The sequence below is a fragment of the Ovis canadensis genome, chromosome 9 (genome assembly GCF_042477335.2).
Source record: "Ovis canadensis isolate MfBH-ARS-UI-01 breed Bighorn chromosome 9, ARS-UI_OviCan_v2, whole genome shotgun sequence".
NCBI classification, from domain to species: Eukaryota; Metazoa; Chordata; class Mammalia; order Artiodactyla; family Bovidae; genus Ovis; species Ovis canadensis.
In genome coordinates, this window is record NC_091253.1 from 33,994,126 (window position 1) to 34,019,117 (window position 24,992).

Here is a 24,992-nt window from a genome sequence, read left to right on the forward strand (position 1 = left end):
CAGTGACTGTGAGCACATTCACAGAATTGTGGAGCCGTCACTGCAGTCAATCGTAGAATATTTTCATCAACTCCATCCACCCCCCACCCCTGCCCCACCACAAGAACCCCATCCCAACCGCTAATGTGCTTTATGGATTTGCCTATTCTAGATATTTCATATAAATGAGATAATACAAGATGTGGTCTTTTGAATCTGTCCTTACTTAAATAATAAGCTTGCTCAGTTGTAGGCATTAAACGTGGACTTACACCTGGGAAAAGGAATTTAGGGCCCCTCCCGCTATACCTGCACGAGTCCCATTCCTCCTCTTGAGTTATAATTCTCTTTGTTCTTTACTGTTACTCTAACTCTGTAAACTCTACTCAGCTATGAATAAACTGTAATTATTTTTTATTTCCAGGAAGATTTGGATAGTTTCTCATTGTCCTTTTTTTCTTTTCTATTTTCTATGTACTTATATCTAATTAAATCCAAACTGCCAAATGCTTAAATCTCCTTGTCTTATGCCCAGGTTCCAGGTATTGTATCAGTTTCATACTCCTGGAGAAATCTCTCCCCAAGGCTTCCTATCACTTAGATGTATCACTTCCTCTTACAACTTTCTGGAAAAGGGAACATGAGCAGTAATTATTTAAAAAAAAATTTTGGTTGAAAATATCCTTATTCTACCTTCATGATATAGACTACTAAACCGGAAATAATTTTCCCCCCAAATTAAGGAAGCCCTTGCTCCATTGCCTCTAGTCTGCAGTGGCTGTATTTTAATGGCATTCTCGTGTCTGATCTTTTGTAAATAACCTGTTTTTCGCCATGGATTTTCACTTCGTCCCACATGTTCTGAAATGTCCCTGAAATGTGGTATGAGCTCATTTTCATGTATAAATATTTGTGTTGGGCAGTCAGTGGGCTCTTTAAATCTTGAAATTTGTGTCCTAATTATGGGGTATCTTCTTGAATTGTTTTCTTGACGATTCCGTGTGTGTGTGTGTGTGTGTGTGTGTGTGTGTGCTCTTTTGGGAGAAGGGGCCTGTTTTATCCAAATGTTTGCCTTCCTAGACTGCCTTTCTAAATTTCTTTTCTCATTTTTATCCTGTGGCTTTTGGCTCTACTTTTTGGGAAATTTCCTCAACTTTATCCTCTAATCTTGAATTTCATTTCTGTGATAGTTTTAATTTTTAAGAGCTCTGTTTTCTCAATGTTCCTTTTAAAATTTTGTTGTTTAGTTGCTAAGTCGTGTCCAACTGTTTTGCGATGCCACTGTTGGTAGCCTGCCAGGCTCCTCTGTCCATGGCATTTCCCAGACAAGAAAAACTGGCATGGGTTGCCATTTTCTTCTCTAGGGTATCTTCCTGTCCGAGGGGTCAAACCCAGGGTTCCTGCATTAGCAGGTGAATACTTTACTGACTGAGCCCTCAAAACCCAAGTTTTAGTTTTTCTCAAAAAAAAAAAAATCACAACAAAAATGGTGCCATGGAGCTCGCATTCCTGCTTGGCAATAACTAGGTAGAGCTGTGGCACAGCTGCCAGGTCCAGGCAGGCCTGCGCCCATCTTTCCTTCTCCAGGGACTCTTCCCAACCTGGGAACTGAACTCACGTCTCCTGCATTGGCAGGCGGATTCTTTACCACTGAGCCACCAGGGTGTGGCCCTCCCAGTTGCTTTCTGTTAGTTTTGGCCTCATCTGTTTCTCAGATATCTGATGATGCTTGTCGGCTCCCATTTTGGGGGACAGGCGTCAAAAATCAGACTGGAAACTGAGCAGTGGGTGGAGCTTAGCGACTGAGCTTCACTGGCAGGCAGCAGAGTGCTCAGCTTGGCTGCATGTTAGAATCAGCAGGGGAGCTCTCGAACCGCCCGATACCTGTTCTCACTGTGAAACAACTAAATCAGACTTGTGGGGGGTGGGACCCGGCATTAGCAATTTTTAAAGCACCCGTTGATTTCTGTGTGTACCCAAAGCTGAGGACCTCTGCTGTGCCTTTCTTTGTGGAAACCGAACTTCTACATCAGTAGGACTTTCTCTTCTGCCGGGTCTCCAGAAGAATCCTCTAGTCTCCTTCCTGGCAGAAAGGAGTCAGTCAACTGGGAAAGACTGCGCTCATAACTCCCAGCTGGGAGAGAAGGTGAGGCAAGGGTTGACCTGGAACGTTCCATGAAAAAGAGGCTTTCTCTGGCCACTGTGTGCCCCTCTAGTGACAGGAGAGACTTTCGGAATGTATCCTTCTGTTGTCTTTTTGCTGGGTGGAAAGAGAAAAGAGAGCAATAGGCACCCAGAGTTAATTATCATGACATTAACAAGCAAACAAACAAAAAACCCCAAGAACTTTGCAATACCAGGGAAAACAACAGGGGGAGGCTGAGGTACCTTGCACCGCTTTACGGGCTCTGAGCCCAAGGCCACAGGTTTATTTATTTATCTTTGCGCTGGCGCCTCTCCAGCTGTGGTGCTCAGGCTCGTCTGTTGTGCAGCACCGGCTCTAGGGCTTCAGTAATTGTGGACCTTAGAGCACAAGCTCAGTGGTTGTGGTGCTCGGGCTTAGTTGCCCCACAACATGTGGGATCTTCCTGCACCAGGGATCAAACCCATGCCTGCTGCATTGTCAGGTGGATTTCTTACCACTGAGCCACCAGGGAAGTCCCAGAGTTTTACAAAATAAATCCTTCATTTTCATCTGCTTGGTTGAGACCTTGTAGAGAGGGGAGACGGGATGGGGAGGAGAAGACGAGGCATTGCTTCTGGGAAGAGGGGCTGACCCTGAACACAAGGAAGTGTGCGGGGGGAAGTGAAGCTATATTAATGAGAAGAATAACCACACCTGTAGCCAGCTCGCCTCTTCTTCCCCAGGCAAGCCGGGTGAACTCTCTCAAGGAAGCTAAGACTCCTGAACCCCTCTCCCACCACACCCTGACCCCTCTGAAGACGCTGGGTGTTCTGTGTGAAGAGACAAGCAAATGCCTCTCCTGGGCGCGGGAACCCAAGCTCCGGGAATTTAGTAAATCCGTACAAGACAAGACAGAGTCCAGGCCAACCGTGCAAGGCTTCTCAGAGCCCAGGTAAGTTCTTTCTTTTTTCACACCAGTAGAAACAGGCTCCAAGCAGTCTTTTGTGTTGGAAGAGACACTGGTCTCAGTTCCAGGTGTGGAAGAAAGAAAAACTTCCTACCCTCCGTCTTTGTGCAGAGAGCAGGTTTGGACAGAGGCGCTTATGCTGGTGTTGAAAATTTGCACAAGGTGAGAGCTGTGATTTAGGTTTTATTTGGGGGCAAAATGAGGACCGCAGCCCAGAAGACACGCTTCAGATGGCTCTGAGAAACTGCTCCGAGGAGGTGAGGGAGGAGCTAGGACAAGAGCAACCAAGAGCAGGTGGTCTGAACATCAGAAGATCACCGTTAATTAGAGAGACCAGATATGTCAGGTTAAGGAATTTAGCACTTTTTCTATGTATGGGATGACGTAGTCTCGGAGAAGGCAATGGCCCCCCACTCCAGTACTCTTGTCTGGCAAATCCCATGGACGGAGGAGCCTGGTAAGCTGCAGTCCATGGGGTCGCGGAGAGTTGGACACGACTCAGTGACTTCACTTTCTCTTTTTACTTTCATGCGTTGGAGAAGGAAATGGCAACCCACTCCAGTGTTCTTGCCTGGAGAATCCCAGGGACGGGGGAGCCTGGTGGGCTGCCATCTGTGGGGTCGCACAGAGTCAGACACGAATGAAGCGACTTAGCAGCCGCAGCAGCAGTCTGGGCTCACTGAAATCTTTCCTTCCATATGCATCTCGGCTATGTGAGACCAATATCCCATGTTTTCACATCCTGCCTGGGGACGAGCAAGAGGAATAAAAAAAAGGGTTATGTGGCATCTATGCAGACACTAGACGAAAGAAAGACAGCGGCAGAATCCATTCGGGTAGAGAAGTTGAAGAAGAGCCCACAGTGTCCTTAATTATTTTGTATTGAAGTGAAATAATCTCAGTAAAACAAGACCTTAAAGATGAGAAGAAGAGACAGCAAGACAAGCCAAAAGGGAGACTGCAAAGCTAAGGGACCAAATTGAATATCAGGATGACAATTTCTGAGCTAAGAAATTAGGAAAGCAATAGAATGATGATTGAAGTTGAGGGCTGACTCACAAGCATTGAGGAAAGATCTGCCATGATCTCAGAGAATGCAAAAGGGAAAAGGAGAGATTTATAGCAAATAGACAAGGTAAAACGTATTTAGAGGACCCAGAGGACATTTGTGGGCTTCCCAGGTGAGGCTGGAGAAGGTGATGGCACCCTACTCCAGTACTCTTGCCTGGAAAATCCCATGGATGGAGGAGCCTGGTAGGCTGCAGTCCATGGGGTCTCAAAGAGTCGGACATGACTGAGAGACTTCACTTTCACTTTTCACTTTCATGCATTGGAGAAGGAAATGGCAACCCACTCCAGTGTTCTTGCCTGGAGAATCCCATGGACGGGGGAGCCTGGTGGGCTGCCGTCTATGGGGTCACACAGAGTCGGACACGACTAAAGCGACTTAGCAGCAGCAGCAGCAGGTGAGGCTAGTGGTAAAGAACCCACCTGCCAATGCAGGAGACAGAAGAGACGTGGGTTCGATCCCTGAGTGGGGAAGATCCCTTGGAGGAGGGCATGGCAACCCGCTTCAGTATTCTTGCCTGGAGAATCCCAAGGACAGAGGAGCCTGGTGGGCTACAGTCCATGGGGTCGCAAAGAGTCAGACACAAATGAGGGGACTTAGCACAGCACAAGGACATTTGGTTACTGAGAAATAGAGAATTCAGCAAACAGAATGTGTAATGTGTTTAGTGATATGAGTGAATCTTCTTTAAATGAAGGAAGAACTGAACCCACAGCTCAGAAGGCACTGTCTGAAAACTCCCAGGCTGACTGACAGAGGCACAGGTACAATTGTGTGTGTGTGTGTGTGTGTGTGTGTGTGTGTTGCATGGGGCTGGTGGGGGAGGTAGTTATAAGTTTGAAACAATTCCAGACATACAAGAACACTTCAGAATGAAAAAGAACTCTTGTTTTAAATATTTTATCACATTTCCTTGATCACATGCTTCTCTATCCATCCATCAATTTCACCTTATTTTCTGATATATTTCCAAGTAAGTTACAGATGTCAGTACACTTTACCCAATGCAATTCAGAATGCTTATTCATGAGAGTTCAATCTTTGTGTACATTGCTTTGAAGTAAAATTAACATGCAATGAAATGCTCAGATCTTTAGATACTATTTGTTGAGTTTGGACAAACGCATAAACCTTTAGCAAGATACAGAGTTAGAGTATTTCCATCACCCTAGAATGTTCCCTCTGGTCTTTATCAATCTCTGTCCACCCAAACTGGAGTGGCAGAAGGCGGGGCTCCATGTTCCCTGTGCACAGAGGATGCTCACAGCTAGACCAGGGTGCAGCCAGGCCTCTCTGGACTCAGCGCCCCTGGGGAGGGCTCAGGCCTCAGCCAGTTGCTGCAGCACCGAGAGGGACCCGTACAAGGCAGACAGGGGTTTCTTGGCCTCCAGGTCCCAAGTCCCCTTGGGGTTGTCGGGTGCCACCCTCAGGCCGCACTCCTGCAGCAGGCCAAAGGTGACGACCAACCCCTCTTCCTGAAGCAAGGCAAGGAGCTTGGGATCCAGGGTGAAGGGAATGTTCCAGAGGTTCCGGAAGTTGGGCTCCAGGATGCTCTTCACCTGGAGGAAACAGGGTCAGCTGTTGCAGGCCAGCCTTTGAGGTTGGGAATCAAGACCTTCTATCCTGGGAGCCAGGGCCTCTCAGGGTCATGGGAGAAGGAGAGTGATGGAGTCAAGGGGCCCAGAGCTCTCATCCTATTCTGACCCATGGTCAGGGTGAGCTTGGCTATGTTTCTGAAAATTGTTGAGCTTTGGTTCCTCAGCTGCCAAATGGTGATACTAACATCGACCTTGCTAAATAGTGTTATCTGCAATTACATGTGTATATGTGTATCTGCAATGTGTGCATGTATGTGTGTACATCTGTACACACAGGTACTTACATATACATATATGTGGAGGAAGACAATTTGCAAATGGTAACCATATGAGAAAAGCATGAGCCCCCAAACGTGCATTCCTGTGTGGTTCTTTTAGAACTGTGGGAACCCTCTGCTGGGGTTGCCATGGAGATGGAGACCCTCCTGAGGTGGACCCCATCCCCTGGGCCTGCTCCCCAGAGGGAGAGGCAGCCAGGGAGTTCCCAGGAGCCACACAGCTCTGTCCCCAGTGCCAGCAGGATCCTCTCTTTCCTCAGGATCATTCTTATCCCTGGTTCCCTCACGCTGGACCAGGACGCTGGCCCATGGGGGTTGATTTCTCACCAGCTCCTGCTGCTGGGGCAGGATCTTCTTCTCCATGGACCAGGCCAGCAGCTCATGTTGGATGTCACTCAGCACTGGGGACAAGGGGACATTTGGGGAGAGAGAGTAATGAGGAGTCAGTGCTTTTTACCTCACTGTGAACTAGGGGACCCCAAGAGAGGAGAACCCTGAGGCAGAGGAATAAAACCCATTAGGCATGAAGGTCAAGTTCCCTCCTGCCCTTGGGATGGTCTCCAGGATGTTCTGTAACACGGTCCAGACTGGAGCCTGGAATCGTCCACACCCAGTGATAGGTTGGATGGACTTGGGCTGGTCTTTCTAGGTCTGGGCTGGTTCTATATCCTATGGTAAATTTATCTCACTGAGCTCTCCTGACCTTGCAGAGATGTATGATGTGAGATGAAGGTCATTATAAAGATTTTAGAGAGGTGTGTGTGCATGCGTGCTAAGTTGCTTCAGTCATGTCCAACTCTTTGTGACCCATGAACGGTAGCCCTCCCCACTCCTCTGTCCATGGGATTCTCCAGACAAGAATACTGGAGGGAGTTGCCATGCCCTCCTCCAGGGGATCTTCCCCACCCAGGGTTCAAACCTACATCTCTTATGTCTCCTGCACTGGCAGGCAGGTTCTTTACCATGAGCACCACCTGGGACACCCTCATTAGAGAGGTGGCAGATGGCATCTAATCCCTTCCTTTCGGGTCTAGAGGCCAAATTTATGATGTTCCCACATTTCCCTCAAGTCCCTCTTACCCAGTAAGGCTTCAAGGAGGTAAATGATATGTTTTGACTCAAGCCACACATTTCTTGAGTCTTCCTGCATCTCACTTAGGAAGCTGCCCGTATGAATCCAGAGGTTCCCATCCAGCTAGAGGAGACCCGTATAAGTAGTTAAGACAACAACAACAATAATAGTAATAGCAATAGATATTGTGGTACAATTCTGCCAGTATCTTTTGAGTTTACAAGTGATTAGCTCAGGCAGGAGGGGGAGGGCTCTTTACTAGGAGATTCCAAGCAGCTGCAGCACGTGGGCTGCACGCTCTGGACCTGGTCACTGTGCTGGGCCAGTGTCTGGGGTCCCCTCCTCAGCCCTCCTTCCCTGGGTATCTCAGTTGTCAACTTCCTAGACTTGCCCCTTCAGAGCTCTGATCAGCCTTAGGGAGAGTGGGACCCCCTTCTCACCATGTCTGTGAGGTCCTGCAGAGCCCCTTGGTCCTTGAGCTTGGCCAGGATGGTATGGAAAAGAGCATCTTGAATGTCCGTGGGGAGCTCGGCCACTGCCTCCATTTCCCTGGAAACCTCATTTTGTAGGGACTTGAAATATGTCCTCAACATCAACATCAACCAGAAAGTGGGGGACAATTCTTTGATTAGAAGGTTTGTGGTGTGATAAGCTGGGCACCTCCATCCCACTTATCTGCCAACCAAAAGCATTTCTGTGGACGGTGTGTTTGAACTCTGAGGATGGAGCTATCATAATAGGCTAGAAAGGTGGGCGGTCCTAGTGCTGAGAAGGGGCCGGGGGCATAAGGGGTGGGGGGAGTAGAAGGCTGGGAGGTGAGAAGGAGATTCTGGAAAGAGGTCACAGGAAGTGGACGAAAATTACCAAGTGCTCAGTTCTGGGTCATGTCTAGAACAACGTGGATTCCTGTGATGGGCTCTAGAGATGAGAATCCTAGGTGCTCTGGGCCCAGTTTCCACATGTGTTGAGTGGGATGTTATGTGGATTACATGTGTTTACTAAGTAAAATGCTTGGGGGGGTAGCACCTGGCACGCATAGATTATCTATCTCATCATGTAACTGCCTGTATCATCTGTGACTGCAGACACAATCAAGGCATGGTGTTGGGGGTTCTCTGCTTCTCCTAGGAGACTTCAGGTGGCCTCCAGATGGTCTGCTAAGAGGGAGCAGTCCAGTGAGGCAGGAATTTCTGTTTGGCCCGTGGCTGCATCCCCACTGCTCAGAATGATGCCTGTTGCGTGAACAGTTTTCAGCAAGGGTTCGTTGTGTGCATGCATCCGTGAGTGAGTGAATGAGCGGGGCTGTGCAAAGCCTCAACTGGGAAGTATAGCTCAGTTTCGTAAGTTCATGCACATCACCTTTTGGGTACTTAGCTTTGCATTTTCCACCCAGGAAGCCCCAGGTTTCTTCTTCATAAATACTGACCTCGGCAAATGGGTTCCTATATTCTTCCTGGAAAGAGTCACAGGGGATCATCTCCCTTTCTCATCCCCCAGGTTTACTCTTGAGACGTTTTAGAGGGTCGTGCCCTCCTAACACCCCCTTCCTTTTATTTAACCTCTTCCTCCCCCCATTCCAGCCCATCCCTCCACCTTCTTGGCCTTCCCAGACCCTTCCCATTCCACAGAAACTAGGGCCAGGCCCCAGGGCAGTGGTGGCAAAGACAGGGACCATCTCCAGACGTGTATTTGCCATTAGGACCCCACCCCAATCCCAGCAAACACACACTCACCAATTGGGAGGATGAGACGTCTTACGGTGCCTAGAAGGGAAATTTAATTCCGCATCCAAGAGTTCATCTGTGAGGACACTCGGTTTCTCTGAACTTCTGCCCCTTACTTCCCTGAACCCCCCGCTTTCTGTCCACCCCTTCTCCTTGCCCAGGGCGCCAGAGCCAGTGCCATGGGTAAGGACAGCAAAGGCAAGCACATGGGACTTGGGTTGTGATGGGAGGCTTCGGGGAGGGATCCGAGCCCACTCTCCCGGCTGTAAGATCACCCACTCACCCATCCCTGATTGCATCGGCCATTTCTCTGGAAAGATAAGCAGAAGGGCTTATTCGCCAAGAGTTAACCTCCCCTCCCCCAACACACACACACAAACACAAACCCCCATTAGCTGTCTTGGTATTCAAAGGAGATAAGTGGCTTTCTCTGTGGCCACAAAGGTCTATGGCTTGTGAAAGACAGAAAAGATAGCAGGCTATGGAGGAAGGAGGGTAGTTTTCTTCTGGGCCTGCATTGCAGATTAACACCTGGGCTAAACACCTTGCGCTGCTCTTATTAGCGTCCAGAGAGGGTCAGGGCTCAGCAGGGCCTGGGGGCTTGGCAGAGAACCTGCCCCACTGAGGAACTCATCATCTTCGGAAAAGGCTTTCTGCTTGTCATCCTCTGAGATGGAAAGAATTTCTGGATGGGGAAGAAGGCAGGTCAGGAGAGCCCAGGTTATTCCTGGTGGAGGGGTCCGATCCCAATTTCCTGGCTCTAAAATGACTCACTCACCTAGTGACATCCGCAGCTCTTGCAGTTTCTTGCTGAGGCGCTTTTTCTCCCCTCCTATCTCCTCTCCCTCCTCCTCCCAGCCTCTCTAACTCCTCCCTGTTCCCCCTTATTTCTCACCTCTCAGCTGACACAATGCCTGGAGACAGGGAACCTTGGCAAGTACCGCCACCCCCTCCCCTACCCCCAGGACTCTGCTTCAGGATTCAGAAGAGAGAGGTGGCTGTCTGCCGGGCCAAGGGGCCTGTGTCTGGGTCAAGGGCAGGGGAAGAAATGAGGAGGTGGTGGAGGACCTGGCTGGATGAGTCTTTCCTGTAGGACTGAGTGCCTTGTGTGGCTGCTGCCTTGAAACTGAGGTCTAGGCACAGACCCTGCCCAACTCAGGAACTCATCTTCTGGGAAGGTTTTCCGCTTGTCATCATCTGAGATGAGAAGAATGGCTGCAAGGGGAAGAAGCCAGGTCAGGAGAGCCCAGGTATTCCTGCTGAATCCTTTCACATGCCTGCACCCATAGCCCTCTCCCTTCACCCTCTGGCCTGAAGGGTGCAGAGAGGCCCCGCACGCCCCCTCGTGGTCAGGGCACGACTTGCAGGCAGGGCTGTGATGATCCTCTTTCTCCTGAGTCCTGCTGTCTTCGGTTCCTACCGGCTAACACCTAGAGATCTCTTCAAGAAAATTAGAGATACCAAGGGAACATTTTATGCAAAGATGGGCTCAATAAAGGAGAGAAATGGTAGGGACCTAACAGAAGCAGAAGATATTAAGAAGAGGTGGCAAGAATACACATAAGAACTGTACAAAAAAGATCTTCATGACCCGGATAATCACGATGGTGTGATCACTCACCTAGAGCCAGACATCCTGGAATGTGAAGTCAAGTGGGGCTTAGGAAGCATCACTACGAACAAAGCTAGTGGAGGTGATGGACTTCCAGTTGAGCTATTTCAAATCCTGAAAGATGATGCTGTGAAAGTGCTGTACTCAATATGCCAGCAAATTTGGGAAACTCAGCAGTGGCCACAGGACTGGAAAAGTCAGTTTTCATTCCAATCCCAAAGAAAGGCAATGCCGAAGAATGCTCAAACTACTGCACAATTGCATTCATCTCACATGCTAGTAATGCTTAAGATTCTCCAAGCCAGGTTTCAGCAATATGTGAACCGTGAACTTCCAGATGTTCAAGCTGGTTTTAGAAAAGGCAGAGGAACCAGAGATCAAATTGCCAATATCCGATGGATCATAGAAAAAGCAAGAGAATTCCAGAAGAACAGCTTCTTCTGTTTTATTAACTATGCCAAAGCCTTTGACTGTGTGGATCACAATAAACTGTGGAAAATTCTGAAAGAGATGGGAATACCAGACCACCTGACCTGCCTCTTGAGAAATCTGTATGTAGGTCAGGAAGCAACAGTTAGAACTGGACATGGAACAACAAACTGGTTCCAAATAGGAAAAGGAGTACGTCAAGGCTGTATATTGTCACCCTGCTTATTTAACTTCTATGCAGAGTACATCATGAGAAACGCTGGACTGGAGGAAGCACAAGCTGGAATCAAGATTGCTGGGAGAAATATCAGTATACCTCAGCTATGCAGATGACACCACCCTTATGGCAGAAAGTGAAGAGGAACTAAAAAGCCTCTTGATGAAAGTGAAAGAGGAGAGTGAAAAAGTTGGCTTAAAGCTCAACATTCAGAAAACAAAGATCATGGCATCTGGTCCCATCACTTCATGGCAAATAGATGGGGAAACATTGGAAACAGTGGTTGACTTTATTTTGGGAGGCTCCAAAATCACTGCAGATGGTGATTGCAGCCATGAAATTAAAAGACGCTTACTCCTTGGAAGGAAAGTTATGATCAATCTAGATAGCATATTTAAAAGCAGAGACATTACTTTGCCAACAAAGGTCCATCTAGTAAAGACTATGGTTTTTCCAGTGGTCATGTATGGATGTGAGAGTTGGACTGTGAAGAAAGCTGAGTGCAGAAGAATTGATGCTTTTGAACTGTGGTGTTGGAAAAGACTCTTGAGAGTCCCTTGGACTGCAAGGAGATCCAACCAGTCCATTCTAAAGGAGATCAGCCCTGGGTATTCATTGGAAGGACTGATGTTGAAGCTGAAACTCCAATCCTTTGGCCACCTGATGTGAATAGCTGACTCATTTGAGAAAACCCTGATGCTAGGAAAGATTGAAGGCAGGAGGAAAATGGGATGACAGAGGATGAGATGGCTGGATGGCATCACGGACACAATGGATGTGGGTCTGGGTGGACTCTGGGAGTTGGTGATGGATAGGGAGGCCTGGTGTGCTGCGATTCATGGGGTCACAAAGAGTCGGACACTACTGAGCGACTTAACTGAACTGAACACTTAGTAATCATGTTTTTGAAAATGAGGCTCCTTCTCACCCCTTCCTAAATAAATAACACTGTCATTCCTCATGCTTGTTAATAACACTACCATCTCCTGATGCCCTCTGCACAGTCTCTGGTCTCTCTCTAAATTAGCCGTGAATCCCGTCTTTGTCTCTGCTCTCAGTAGGACTGGCCATTTTTCTGGAAGCTGAGGTCCTCTGACCCCATGAGACTGGAGAGCTCAATTCTTTTCTACTGCTGTCGACAGGCGGTGACTGATGCCAGCACCCGGCCTTGATGAGATGCTACAGAGAGGGTGCTATAGGTGTGTGTGCGTGTGCAAGTATTGAGGGCATCCTCTCCCCTTGGACTTCAGCTGTGTCAGGACAGCGTGTGTGTGTGTGTGTGTGTGTGTGTGTGTTGAGGGCAACTTCTGCCCTTGGACCTCAGCTGTGTCAGGATGGCGTGTGTGTGTGTGTGTTGAGGGCAACTTCTGCCCTTGGACCTCAGCTGTGTCAGGACGGCGTGTGTGTGTGTGTGTGTGTGTGTGTGTGTGTTGAGGGCAACTTCTGCCCTTGGACCTCAGCTGTGTCAGGACGGCGTGTGTGTGTGTGTGTGTGTGTGTGTGTGTGTGTGTGTTGAGGGCAACTTCTGCCCTTGGACCTCAGCTGTGTCAGGACGGCGTGTGTGTGTGTGTGTGTGTGTGTGTGTGTGTTGAGGGCAACTTCTGCCCTTGGACCTCAGCTATGTCAGGACGGCCTCTAGCTGGGTCTCAGCATTTGAGAGAGGGGACACCAAGGACGATGAGCTATGTTCCCATGTTCCCAGTGCTCACCATTCCTCCTGGGTGTGTGGTTGATGTTTGATGACACTAGTTCACTGATGTGCAGTCAGAACCCAAAGCGAGGGTATGTGTATTGGGGGCTGTGCACTTTGAGGCTAGTGAGGGAAAGACATAGTAATAGATAGATTCCTGTGTTCTGTTGTTGGGGTGTCCCTGGTGGCTCAGGCTCAGATGGTAGAGAATCTGCCTGCAATGCGGGAGACCCGGGTTCGATCCCTGGGTTGGGAAGATGCCCTGGAGGAGAAAATGGCCTTACATCTGCAGTTCTGTTTCTGACGAGCCACTGTGTTATGAGCTTTACCTGGGCTTACGGGGCTCTGCGGCTCCCCCAGGTGAGCTGCCGAGAGTGGCAGGGCCTTGAATACATAGACTTGGTCGGGATCAGGGCTGCTCTTTGCCTGGTGCTAAGGACACACCGCGTTGGGCCCCCTTGTGTCCGTCTCTGCGTGGGACACTGCCTCTGGGTCTCCGTGTGCTCATGGTTCGGTCTTGCGGGCTTGGAGGTGGCTGTGGGAGGCTGAGAAACCGTGCTCCTCCCCTCCCCCAGCAGGGAGGGAAGCCAGGGTGGCCTCTGGGCGGTCTCCCACTCCTCCCACCCCTTTCAGGCCCTGCTCACCTCTGCCATTCTCCCGGAACACCAGCTGCTTCCTCTTATAGGCCATCACGGTGCCCTGGGGCAGAGTCAGCGTCCTTTCTCTCACTTTGAGACCTGACCCATCTCCTGTGCTCTGGGGAGGGAAGCCAGGCAATACGGTCATGTGTGCATGAGCTTCTAAAAGCTCACAAGCTGAGGACCCAGCAGCCTCCTGCCCTCTCACCCCCCATCCTGGTCCTGATTTCTGGTTACCCGTTGTTTTTTCTTCTTTGGTCCAGTATTTACCTTCACGTCTCTCAATGTCATGTTGTTATTGCATGTATATGGGCGCCCTGTGGACCAGTCAAGCTAACACACAAAACTAACCGTCACATGGAGCTATTCCTGTATTCTAGGAGACCCGGACGCCGATTAACATATATCCTCATATGACCTGGATGAGTGGGGTGGTGGGGGGCTGGGAGGGAGGCTCACGGGGGAGGGGATATATGTGCACATGGCCAATCCAGTTCACTTACAGCAGAAACTAACACAGCATTGCAAAGCAATTACACGCCAATAAAAAAAATGTATCATCATAAGCTCTTTGTAGATGCTATTATTTTATTTTGGATCAGGGAGCTGTTCCTCAGAAACACACACAATGTCCTCAGGCAGCCTCATGAGTCACTGGCTCTCCAGAATCAGCTCTGTGCTTTGATCCCCCAGGATGCCTGCTACCCTTGATTTCCTAGGAGATAGTCCAGTGTAGACCAAGGCCATGGGGAGCTCTGATGTATTGAAACACAGGCGGTACCAGGCAAAACCGATGCGGCTGTGAATCAGGGTGAGAAGCAAGCTGTTTTAACAGCATCTCAGCCCAGGAGCTGATATTTAGAACCTTGCTGGACCCTGTGAGCAGTTGTGCTATGTGAAAGGATACTGGGTTTTTCTCCTATTCTCGCAAAGTCCAGTTGCCCAGCCCAAGCAGATGGAAACCCAAAGCTGAACATCAAAATGTCCTTCAGATTGGAGTCATGTTTTATTTATTTCAGGTTTCTTTGGAATCAAATGATGCAGGTGGGATCTGGCCTCTCCCAGGACAAATTAACCGATTTGGGGAAAGCTAATTTCAGGCTTTTTCCCCCCCTTTTTAGTTCCTAAATCTCTTAAATGAGGACAACTTACACACAGTATATTGCATAGAAAACACGTTATCACACACACACAATTTCTTTATCTCCGCAAATCCTAGCTGATATTGCATACATATTTGATATATTAATTTGTCTAAGTCAATTTTGAAAGATTATAATTGGCCATCATGAGTGAGTTGTGTACATCATATGTGCTTGAATGTATTTAACTCTGAATCTATAAACTTTCTGCTTCAGGTATCACAGTATTTACGGTGTTTGAACTGCCAAAGTTTTGTTTCGTGTTAATGATTCCTTGGGCTTCTCAGGCGGCTCAGTGATAAAGAACCCGCCTGCAATGTAAGAAACACAAATTCGATCCCTGACTGGATTGTGAAGATCCCCTGGAGAAGGAAATGGTGACCCACTCCAGTATTCTAGCCTGAGAAATCTTATGGACAGAGGAGCCTGGTGGGCTACAGTCAGTCCATAGGTCTCAGAGCTGGACGTGAGTTAGCGACTAAACAATAATTCCTTGTTTCCTCTAGCAAACCACACAGGAATATAGTACAGCGACTACACTTTAGTAATTTCAAGGATCTATCATTTGCCCAAAGCAAAATATAATCCCAAATAATTAAATCTATTGCCCGTTTTATCACTATGGAATAATCCCATGTACTGAAATACTAAAGGGGGGATGTTAGATGGACTCTCAGGTCAGGGGTCAGGCTTCCTCAGCACATGAGAAGTGGGGAGTAATGACCCCACTCACCCCAGCCCCTGGAAACAGGTCCTAAGAGGGCCCAGGGTCCCTGGGAAGTGACGCTGGGCTGGCTGTGCTCTTGGGGCCCTACCCCACTTCAGGACAACACGATACCTTGGCATAAAAACTCCAAGGGACAGAGAATTTGCCCGTGGCATTCACACTGCTGCTGTCCTGCAGGACTGTTCTGTTGATCAGTTTCACAGCCTCTGTTACCACATACAGGTTGTCCCCTCTGGTCCTGCACTCCTTCAGAAATGACGGCTCTTGATCCAACACTTTCCTAGCGGACATAAAGGAGGAGGAGGGTCAGAGTGCGAAAGAGATGGCTTCTCAGGTTTCTCCTCTCCTTAGGACCTGAAGTGTGCAGAGCCTGTGTGGAGCCCTAAACGGTGGGAAGGTTCTGGCGCATAGGCTAAGAAGGATGTCTCTGGCATGCATGATGGAGAGGCCCCCTTCTCTTATGGAGGGATGGGTGTGAGTATGCAAGCCACCTTCCTAAGGCTTTCCAAAATTATGTTATTGCTTTTAGAGGGCAGTTTATAGATCTCCAGCTCTAGGGCCACTGACCAGAAGATCCAGAAGTAGACAAGTCTAGATGGTGAAGAACAGTCCTTAGGAGATCCGGCTGTCAAACCTGGGGACCTCCACACCCACCCTTGTCCAGAGACATAGTCAGGGTGGGATGTGGAGCACACAGGTAAAGTATGATGATGCTGGGAGGATTTTGGATGATTTTTTTTCTTGACTAGTATGGGTAGGTGTTTATGGATTGAACATCCTTGGTAGGTGGGTAGGCCTGGCTTGAAGATGTAAGTTTGGGTGGGAGATGCGAGCAGTGTGAAGTCCTGAAGACAAATTTCATCTCCATTTCATTTCTGAGACTCATCTCTGATTCTACTCAAGGCCCCTGCTAGGGGTGGTGCCCTGGATACCGGCCGTGTGGAAGCCTGAGAAACTCCTGGGTTGCTTTTCAGTGGAGGGGGTCACTGAGGATCCAGGGCTGAGCTTTCCCATGGCCCTTGGAGTGCAGTTCAAGCCACTTATTTTTCAGTTGCTAAGTCATGTCTGACTCTTTGAGATCCCATGATCTACAGCTTGCTGGGCTCTTCTGTACTCCACTGTCTCCCGAAGTTTGCTCAAATTCTTGTTCATTGAGTCGGTGATGCTCTCTAACCATCTCATCCTCTGCCGCCCCCTTCTCCTTCTGCCTTCAATCTGTCCCAGCATCAGGGTCTTTTCCAATGAGCTAGCTCTTCTCATCAGGTGGTCAAAATATTGGAGCTTCAGCAAGAGTCCTTCTGATGAATATTCACAGTTGATTTCCTTTAGGATTGACTGGTTTGATCTTGTAGTAGAAGAGACTCTCAAGAGTCTTCTCTAGCACAACAATTCGAAAGCATCAATTCTTCAGCACTCAGCCTTCTTTATGGTTCGACTCTTACATCCATATGTGACTACTGGAAAACCATAGCTTTGACTAGATGAACTTTTTTGGCAAAGTGATGTCTCTGCTTTTGAATACACTGTCTAGGTTTGTCATCGAATTCCTTCTAAGAAGCAGTCGTCTTTTAATTTCATGGCTGCAGTCTCTGTCTGCAGTGATTTTGGAGCCCAGGAAAATCTGTCACTGTTTCCACTCCCCCCACTTCTTTTTGCCATGAAGTGGTAGGATCGGATGCCATGATCTTAGTTTTTTTTTTAATGTTGAATTTCAACTCAATTTCTTCACTCTGCTCTCAAGCTGCTTATCTGGTGTCTAAGGGCTGTGTTATCTGATATCTACTTACTTCCTGAGCCTCATTTTCCATCACCTTCATCTTGGTTGGCTAAGCTGCAGCCTCCCCCCTCCAGCATCTTGACAATACCCACCTCTGCCCTGCCTCATTGCCTTTAACCCCTACTCTAGATCCCTTTCATCCTGCTCTTGCTTGCTTCTTTTTTTCTTTAGGTCTGAACTCAACTCAGCCCCTCCGAGACCTAAACAGACTACCCTCCCTCCAGGCATTCTCTGTTGCTTCTTCTTGTCTTACCTTCACAAGACAAGATGTGAGCCCCCATCACAAACTGTGATTACCTTTGTAGCTGAAACACATTGCATCCTCCACATTCCATTTATTAAAAATCTAACTGCCTTTATATATTTAAAGCTTTGATCTCAGACTTACTTATCTTACTTGAAACTAGCTGATACAATTTATTCTAGAAATTTTCTCTTTATTCATCAAGGAGAAAAATGGTTTTTATTCTCTTAGTTCCAGAAACCCAGATATTTTCCTGCAAGACAGTCTTTGCAGATGCTATTTCCAATAAGGGCTGGCAAGACACAAGGAAGACAGAAATTGGGCAATGCCCTGTCAAAGTAACTTCTGTTGAGTTTCTAGTTGCTTCCTTAACATAGGCTTCCACATTTGTTGCCGTCATAAAAATCTATTTAAACTGGCATCTCAGTTTTTAAAAGGTGTAAAGACTTAAGTTCTTTGTTAAGTTCTTAGAGATTCATTGGCTATCCATCTTTGCCTATATGCATGGAGGTAAATTAAATCACAGTATACTTGCAGAGTTTAATTAAACAGTCTCAGAGTCTTTGTCTCATTTAAATTAATCTTTTATTAATTTATTTTTTATTGATTATTTCCTCACTCCCTGTCCTTTGCCTGTCTACACTAATTAAAAGTGGCTTTCAGTTCAGTTCAGTTGCTCAGTCGTGTCTGACTCTTTGCGACCCTGTGAACCGCAGCTTGCCAGGCCTCCCTGTCCATCACCAACTCCCAGAGTTTACTCAAACTCATGTCCATCGAGTCGGTGATGCCATCTAACTATTCCATCCTCTGTCTTCTCCTTCTCCTCCTGCCTTCAATCTTTCCCAACATCAGGGTCTTTTTCCAATGAGTCAACTCTTTGCATCAGGTGGCCAAAATATTGGAGTTTCAGCTTTAACATCAGTCCTTCCAATGAACACCCAGGACTGATTTCCTCTAGGTTGGACTGGTTGGATCTTCTTGCAGTCCAAGGGACTCTCAAGAGTCTTCTCCAATACCACAGTTCAAAAGCATCAATTCTTTAGTGCTCAGTTTTCTTTATAGTCCAACTCTCACATCCATACATGACCACTGGAAAAACCATAGCCTGACTAGACAGACCTTTGTTGGCAAAGTAATGTCTCTGCTTTTGAATATGCTGTCTAGGTTGGACATAACTTTTCTTCCAAGGAGTAAGTGTCTTTTAATTTCATGGCTGCAATCACCATCTGCAGTGATTTTGGAGCCTCCCAAAATAAAGTCAACCACTGTTTCCAGTGTTTCACCATCTATTTGCCATGAAGTGATGGGACCAGATGCCATGATCTTAGTTTTCTGAATGTTGAGCTTTAAGCCAAGTTTTTCACTCTCCTCTTTCACCTTCATCAAGAGGCTCTTTAATTCTTCACTTTCTGTCATAAGGGTGGTGTCACCTGCATATCTGAGGTTATTGATATTTGCTCCGGCAATCTTGATTCCAGCTTGTGCTTCCTCCAGCCCAGCATTTCTTAAATGATGTACTCTGCATATAAGTTAAATAAACAGGGTGACAATATACAGCCTTGACGTACTCCTTTTCCTATTTGGAACCAGTTTGTTGTTCCATGTCCAGTTCTAACTGTTGCTTCCTGACCTGCATACAGTTTTCTCAAGATAGGGCAAAGATATATATATCTTGTTATTATTCAATGCCCAGCACGTAATAGCACAGTAATGGGTAACTACTGTTTTAATAAGTGTGTATAAGATAATGACCATTAGTTTCATGAATGAGTGAATGCATGAATATCTAAGAGGAGCACATGATACGGGATGTCATTTTCTTCCTTCTGAACCTCAGCAACAAGCTCTGCTAGACGCCTCCTTGCCCATGAGGAGAGCCCTTGGGGCTCCCTCACCCGTTCTTCCTCCCCCTTGGCCTCACCTCTTCTGGAGGTCTTCCCAGTCGCATGGTGAGATGGTAACAGACTGAACCTCCAGGGAGCATTCATAGGACTGGTTAGCCTTCCCAGACACACACACTTCTAGCCCAGCAGTCACATCCACCTCAGCTGCCCCCTTCCAGACCATTTTGTCAATGAAGACGAATTTTTCTGTCATTACAGGCACTGGGGATAGAAAAAGATGACCTTAGTTTTAGCCAAGAATTCACTCTGGAACAGCCGGTGTGGGAAATAGAATAACCGAGTCCTCTTTTTATCCTAATCCTCTTTAAAAAAATTTGAATTTTTATTTACTAAGCCACTCCCCATGGGATCTTACTTTCCCCATCAGGGATTGAACTCGAGTTCTCTACAGTGGAAGTGCAGAGTCTGACCTCTGGACCACCAGGGAAGTCCCTATCCCATCCCTCTTACTCATGTAAATCTCAGTGGAGAAGCCAGCTGATCAGTTAAAGTCTTAAATGTAAATTACTGCTGAGGACAAACAATACATCTCCCCAGGGGTTGGATAGCAAGGGACTGATGTCCTGATTCCAAGAAGGGATGATGTCACTTGCACGCAGATCCAGGAGAGCCCGAGCACCATCTCTCCAGGCACTGCATCAGCCCCATGGGGCAGCACACTGAACAGAAAATGTTTGGGGTTTAGAGCCAGGCAGACCTGATTTGGATTCCAGTTCTACCACCTCCTAGGTGTGTAACTGAACAAGGTATTTTGTAAGTTTCAACTTGAAAGTGAAACTGAAGTCGCTCAGTTGTGTCTGACTCTTTGAGACCCCATGGACTATAGCTCCATCCTTGGGATTTTCCATGGCAAGAGTACTGGAATGGGTTGCCATTTCCTTCTCCAGGGGATCTTCCCCACCCAGGGATTGAACCCGGGTCTCCCGCATTGCAGGCAGCTGCTTTTACTCCCTGAGCCACCAGGGAAGTAAGTTTCCATTTATTCTTATGCAAATGGACCTATTAATCCCAACTTCAGAGGCTGCTGTAAGGATTCAGCGTGCTAAAAATGTGCCTGGGTCCAGATAATTAGATTCTCAAAGAAGCGTGGCTCCTTGCCCTGTGCCTTGAGACAAGGCTGGTTTGGTATCCACCTGTGCAGGTGTCTCAGGGGTTTCTTGGCTGCTCGACTGTGAGCACCCTTGTGTTTCACTCCTTACCTCCCTCACCCCTGGTTGACACTACCTGGGACTGAAGGGCTTGGCTCCAGGATGTCTGTGAGGGTGCAGTCAACTGGAACATCGGGTCGTTCCCAGAACTGAGAGAGGGTCCTCCTCTTCTTCCACAGTAGCTTCAGCTGATAGAATTTGTTGGCACTCAGCGGGTTTTGGATGGGCCTGAAGTCTTTGTCGCCAAGCTCTTTGACCAAATTCTTGCTAGTACGCCCAAACAGGGAGGGCATGATGCTAGGAGAGCAGAGGGGAGTACAAATTTCATTTGGGAGAAAGGGGGCAACCTCTGATAGATCCTTGATGTTTTTCCCCAAAGGAATGGACATGATAGGAGATGAATTTAGGTCTTAAACCAGACACAGAAGGGCAACTACTACAAAATCTTATTTGTATGTGAATTTTAAATAGCTAAACTCGTGGAAGAAGCAGAGAGTATGATGGTGTCCAGGGGTTGGGGGGCTGGAAATGGGGTGATATTGGTCAAAATGTTCAAAGTTTCAGTTATACTGGATGAAAAAAACGTGGCGATCTAATGTGCAGAATGGTGGCTATATAGTTAACAGTATTGTATACTTGAAATATGCTGAGGATGTATCTTAAGTGTTCTCGTCACACACACACTAAAGGGAATATGGAAGGTGGTGAAAGTAGAAAGTATTAGATGCTCAGTTGTGTCCGACTCTTTGCGACCCCATGGCTTGTAGCCCACCAGGCTCCTCTGTCCATGGAGTTCTCCAGGCAAGAGTACTGGAGTGGGTTGCCATTCCCTTCTCCAGGGGATCTTCCCAATCCAGGCATCGAACCTGGGTCTCCTGCATTGCAGGCAGATTCTTTACAGTCTGAGCCACCAGGGAAGCCCATGTGAGGTGGTGGATATGTTTATTAGCTTTATTTTGGTGACCATTTTACACTGTATGTATGTATATCAAAATATCAAGTTATAAACCTTAAATATATAGAATTTTTGTCATTCATACCTCAATAAATCTGAAAAAAAGATTAAACAGATTTATAAAAAAGCACAAAAAGGAAGTAAATCCAAGGCGCTAATGTAGATGGAGCTCAGAGCCAAGAACTGCCCTGGAGATTCAAGTGTTTGAATTATTGGGGATCCAACCAGTCCATTCTGAAGGAGATCAGTCCTGGGATTTCTTTGGAAGGAATGATGCTGAAGCTGAAACTCCAGTACTTTGGCCACCCCGTGCGAAGAGTTGACTCATTGGAAAAGACTTTGATGCTGGGAGGGATTGGGGGCAGGAGGAGAAGGGGACGACAGAGGATGAGATGGCTGGATGGCATCACTGACTCGATGGACATGAGTCTGAGTGAACTCCGGGAGTTGGTGATGGATAGGGAGGCCTGGAGTGCTGCGATTCATGGGGTCACAAAGAGTTGGACACGGCTGAGCGACTGAACTGAACTGAAGTGGTAACTGAAACCGGTTACCGCTTCCTGGTGTAGGACTTACTTATCACTTACTACCAGTGTAGTAAGGATGCGTGTGTGTGCTCAGTTGTGTCTGGCTCTTTGTGACCCCACAGACTACAGCCCGCCAGGCTCCTCTGTCCATGGGATTCTCCAGGCAAGAATACTGGAGTGGGTTGCCATGCCCTCCCCCAGGGGGTCTTCCCGACTCAGAGATCGAACCCAGGTCTCCCGAACTGCAGGAGGATTCTTTACCATCTGAAAAACCCAAACAAATGCACCTCTGTTCATTTCACAAATCTACCCTGAACATTTCTGTCTCTGGCCAGAGTATAATATCTTCTCTTCTTGTTCATCCCCTGAGTCTCCAAATAGAACTTACCAGATTGTGTATTGTTTTGCCTTGTAGAAAAGATTCCAGTTGAGTAGGGTTGCTTCAGACCTCCTAATGTCAAGCCGAGTTTGACGAACTTCAGAGAGTAGATACACGTGACTCTACTCACTGATTTCTCTCCACCAGTAAGTCTCTGACTCAATTTCCAATGCAAAGTCCTGGAAAAACAAGCATACGATGGGCCCTCTTCTCTTCCAGGAGACTAGGGCCAGAGCTGAATTCTGGATCATGGAATCTAACCTTCTTAACTTCTTATCAGCCAAAAGTCTGCAGCGTAGAATCAGGCAGTACTTGGTTCTATGTTTACTAGGATGTCTTGGAGCAGACTGGACAGAGATATTGGGAAGTGATACTTTTTCCCTAGCACAAAGAGAACTGGCTGAACGTCTTTGATTTATGCATTTATTAGTCATTGTGACTGTAATAACACACCTGGCTCACATTTTATCTTAAGGGTGCTGTATGTAAAATGCAGTCCTGGAACAGCGAGGAAGGGCCAAGAGTCAGCAGTGCTGATTTACTGAAGATATCAGAGGAGGGCGAGGTGGGGTAGGAGCATTGCACAACCCAGGTTAGTTTCTTGAGAATCCTCCATTAGTCATCTTTTCAGAGGTTTTCACGAAGATCTTTCCTCTCAGCCCCTCCTTCCTCCTCCAGACTCACGCCTGTGCCTCTGTCTCTCCCATTCCTGTTTCTCCTCTCCTGGTCAAGGTCTTGCCTGTTTCTGCCATTTCGCTTCTTGGTCTCTACTCTCTCGCACATTCTCTCTTCTCTATCTTTTCTGGGGCAACCTGAGCTTCTCAAAGCCCTCCCTCGCTGAGCTACTCAGTCAGCAAACAGCTGCTACATGCCAGCTACAATTTCTAGTCTCTGGGTCTACATTTTCTTACATACTGTCTGGACTCCAGTGTTAGGGGTACAGAGGTTAGAAAGAAAGAGTGCCTGACTCCAAACATTTACCTTTAGTGCGGGGGAGACGGACAATACCCATTTTAAGATTGGTGAAGTAAAGAAGATGGAAATAAGCGTGTCCTGACAAGTGCACTGAGAGCACGTCTGTGGCCAAGGGCGTGTGTGGTTTATGCTGAGTTTGCAGGCCGGCTGCCCTCTGTCTGCCAGGATTCATGGTTCCTCCACCTCGCCCTCTTGCCTCTTCAGCATCTACTTTCCCTTAACGCCCTGTGCTTACCTCACTCCTTTGCCAGGATTGCCCGAACAGTCCCTCTTGGAATTACCTTTCCCGACTCTTTCCAAGTGTCACGTTTAGGAAGCCAGGGTGGGCACTTAGCCAAACCCCTCTTTTTGTCGCTGTTGGTTCTGCCTTCACAGCAGGCCTGGACCCGAAACAGGAGGAAAGGGACTGGGCACATTTGAAAGAATGACATAGCCACAGGACATGACATGAACCAGTGAGGACCGACTAGGTCCAAGGAGGTGGAAGAGACTGCCGCTAGCCTTAGTATATGCTCCTTGTAGGGGATCAGCAAGCTAAATGACGCACCCTCAGGGGCCATGGCAGTTTCAAGTCCGGCCGTAAAAGGTCAACCAGTGGGCGGTGGACAATTCCTGGAAATCCCCTGCCTTTCCCTCCAAACAAGTGGACTAATTCTCCTCCTCATTAGCCTACAAAATTACCCACCGACACGAGATGGCCCACACTCTGCGAGTGGAGTGTGCTCCTCCCTTAATCAGTCCACGTCTTACCCGTCATTTGTTTCTCACTGACTTCTTCATGAAGAACCTGAGCTTGAGTCCCGAGGCCAGGCGTGTGATCTGTTAAAAGACCACAGGTTCAAGTCCCAGTCCGGGACGCACAGGTTCTGATCTGCTCTCTTGCTATCAGTTTCTGTGCTGAACTCTGGCCCGGTGACCATCACCTCTCACCTGCATCCACGTAATCCTCTCCCAACCAGACTTCCTACTTTGGCTCTTACCGTGTCTGTTGTCAACACAGCAACCACAGGCGTCTTCTCAAAAGTTGCAGTGATTTTTTTTTTTTTTACTCTCAAGCTCAAGCCCTTCCATAGCTGCCAATCCTACTTCAAGTCCAAACCAAGCTGTAAGAATGACTAAGCATAGGCCGCACCAGCTTGTCCTCACTCTGATGAATCCTCACGCTTGCTCTTCCGCTTTCACGCCAAGTATTTCTCCTTTAGAGTCTTAGCACTTCCTGTGCCTGGACTATCTCCCCCCACAATGGCTGTATGGTCCACTTCCCATCTTATAACCATTTAAGTCTTTGTTCAAAACTCCCTGCTCAGCAAGGCCTTTCCGGTCAAATTGCCAAGCCCACCATCACCTCTCCTGCTGCTCGTGGATCTCTACCATTCCCAGCCCTCTATCTGGCCCTGCAGTGGGTGATAGTTCTGAGCCTCCCTTGGGTCTTCAGAGCATCCGTGGGTGGGAGTTCAGGAGATACACAGGCTGTCCAGTCGGCCCCAGATGGAAGTCAGTGTTCAGCAGGGCCCTTGGTCTGGGCAGAGAACCCCCCAGCCCTGAAACTTGCCTCTCTACAAGGGTTTTCTACCTACCGTAATCTGAGACGAGAAAAACGGCTGGATGGCGAAGAAGCCAGGTTATTCGTGCGGGGTCCTTTCACGTCCCTGCCCCTCAGTGTCCCACTTCCCCCTCACGCCCCCCAGCTCCACCCCAGGCCCGATGCAGAAGCTTTTCTCAGTATGGCTGGGAACCCCAGGCATCAGAATCCCCTGGAATGATCATTCAGGCTCAGAATTGCTGACCTTACACTGGCTTCCCTGGTGGCTCAGAT

At 47.9% G+C, this 24,992-nt stretch overlaps 1 protein-coding gene across 1 annotated transcript; it reads right to left on the reverse strand.

The window, feature by feature from the left end:
• Positions 1–5,378: 5,378 nt before the first annotated feature.
• On the reverse strand, positions 5,379–24,346 carry GSDMC (gasdermin C). The gene is made up of 13 exons (XM_069600335.1): positions 24,157–24,346; positions 22,211–22,380; positions 20,417–20,637; positions 19,210–19,393; positions 15,379–15,547; positions 14,132–14,197; positions 13,405–13,516; positions 9,968–10,027; positions 9,357–9,497; positions 7,529–7,758; positions 7,097–7,211; positions 6,344–6,417; positions 5,379–5,699 (listed from the first exon to the last, which is right to left on the reverse strand). Exons 3-13 carry the CDS (start codon positions 20,631–20,633, stop codon positions 5,460–5,462), a joined length of 1,608 nt encoding a protein of 535 aa, XP_069456436.1. The 5' UTR covers positions 20,634–20,637; positions 22,211–22,380; positions 24,157–24,346; the 3' UTR covers positions 5,379–5,459.
• Positions 24,347–24,992: the final 646 nt, after the last annotated feature.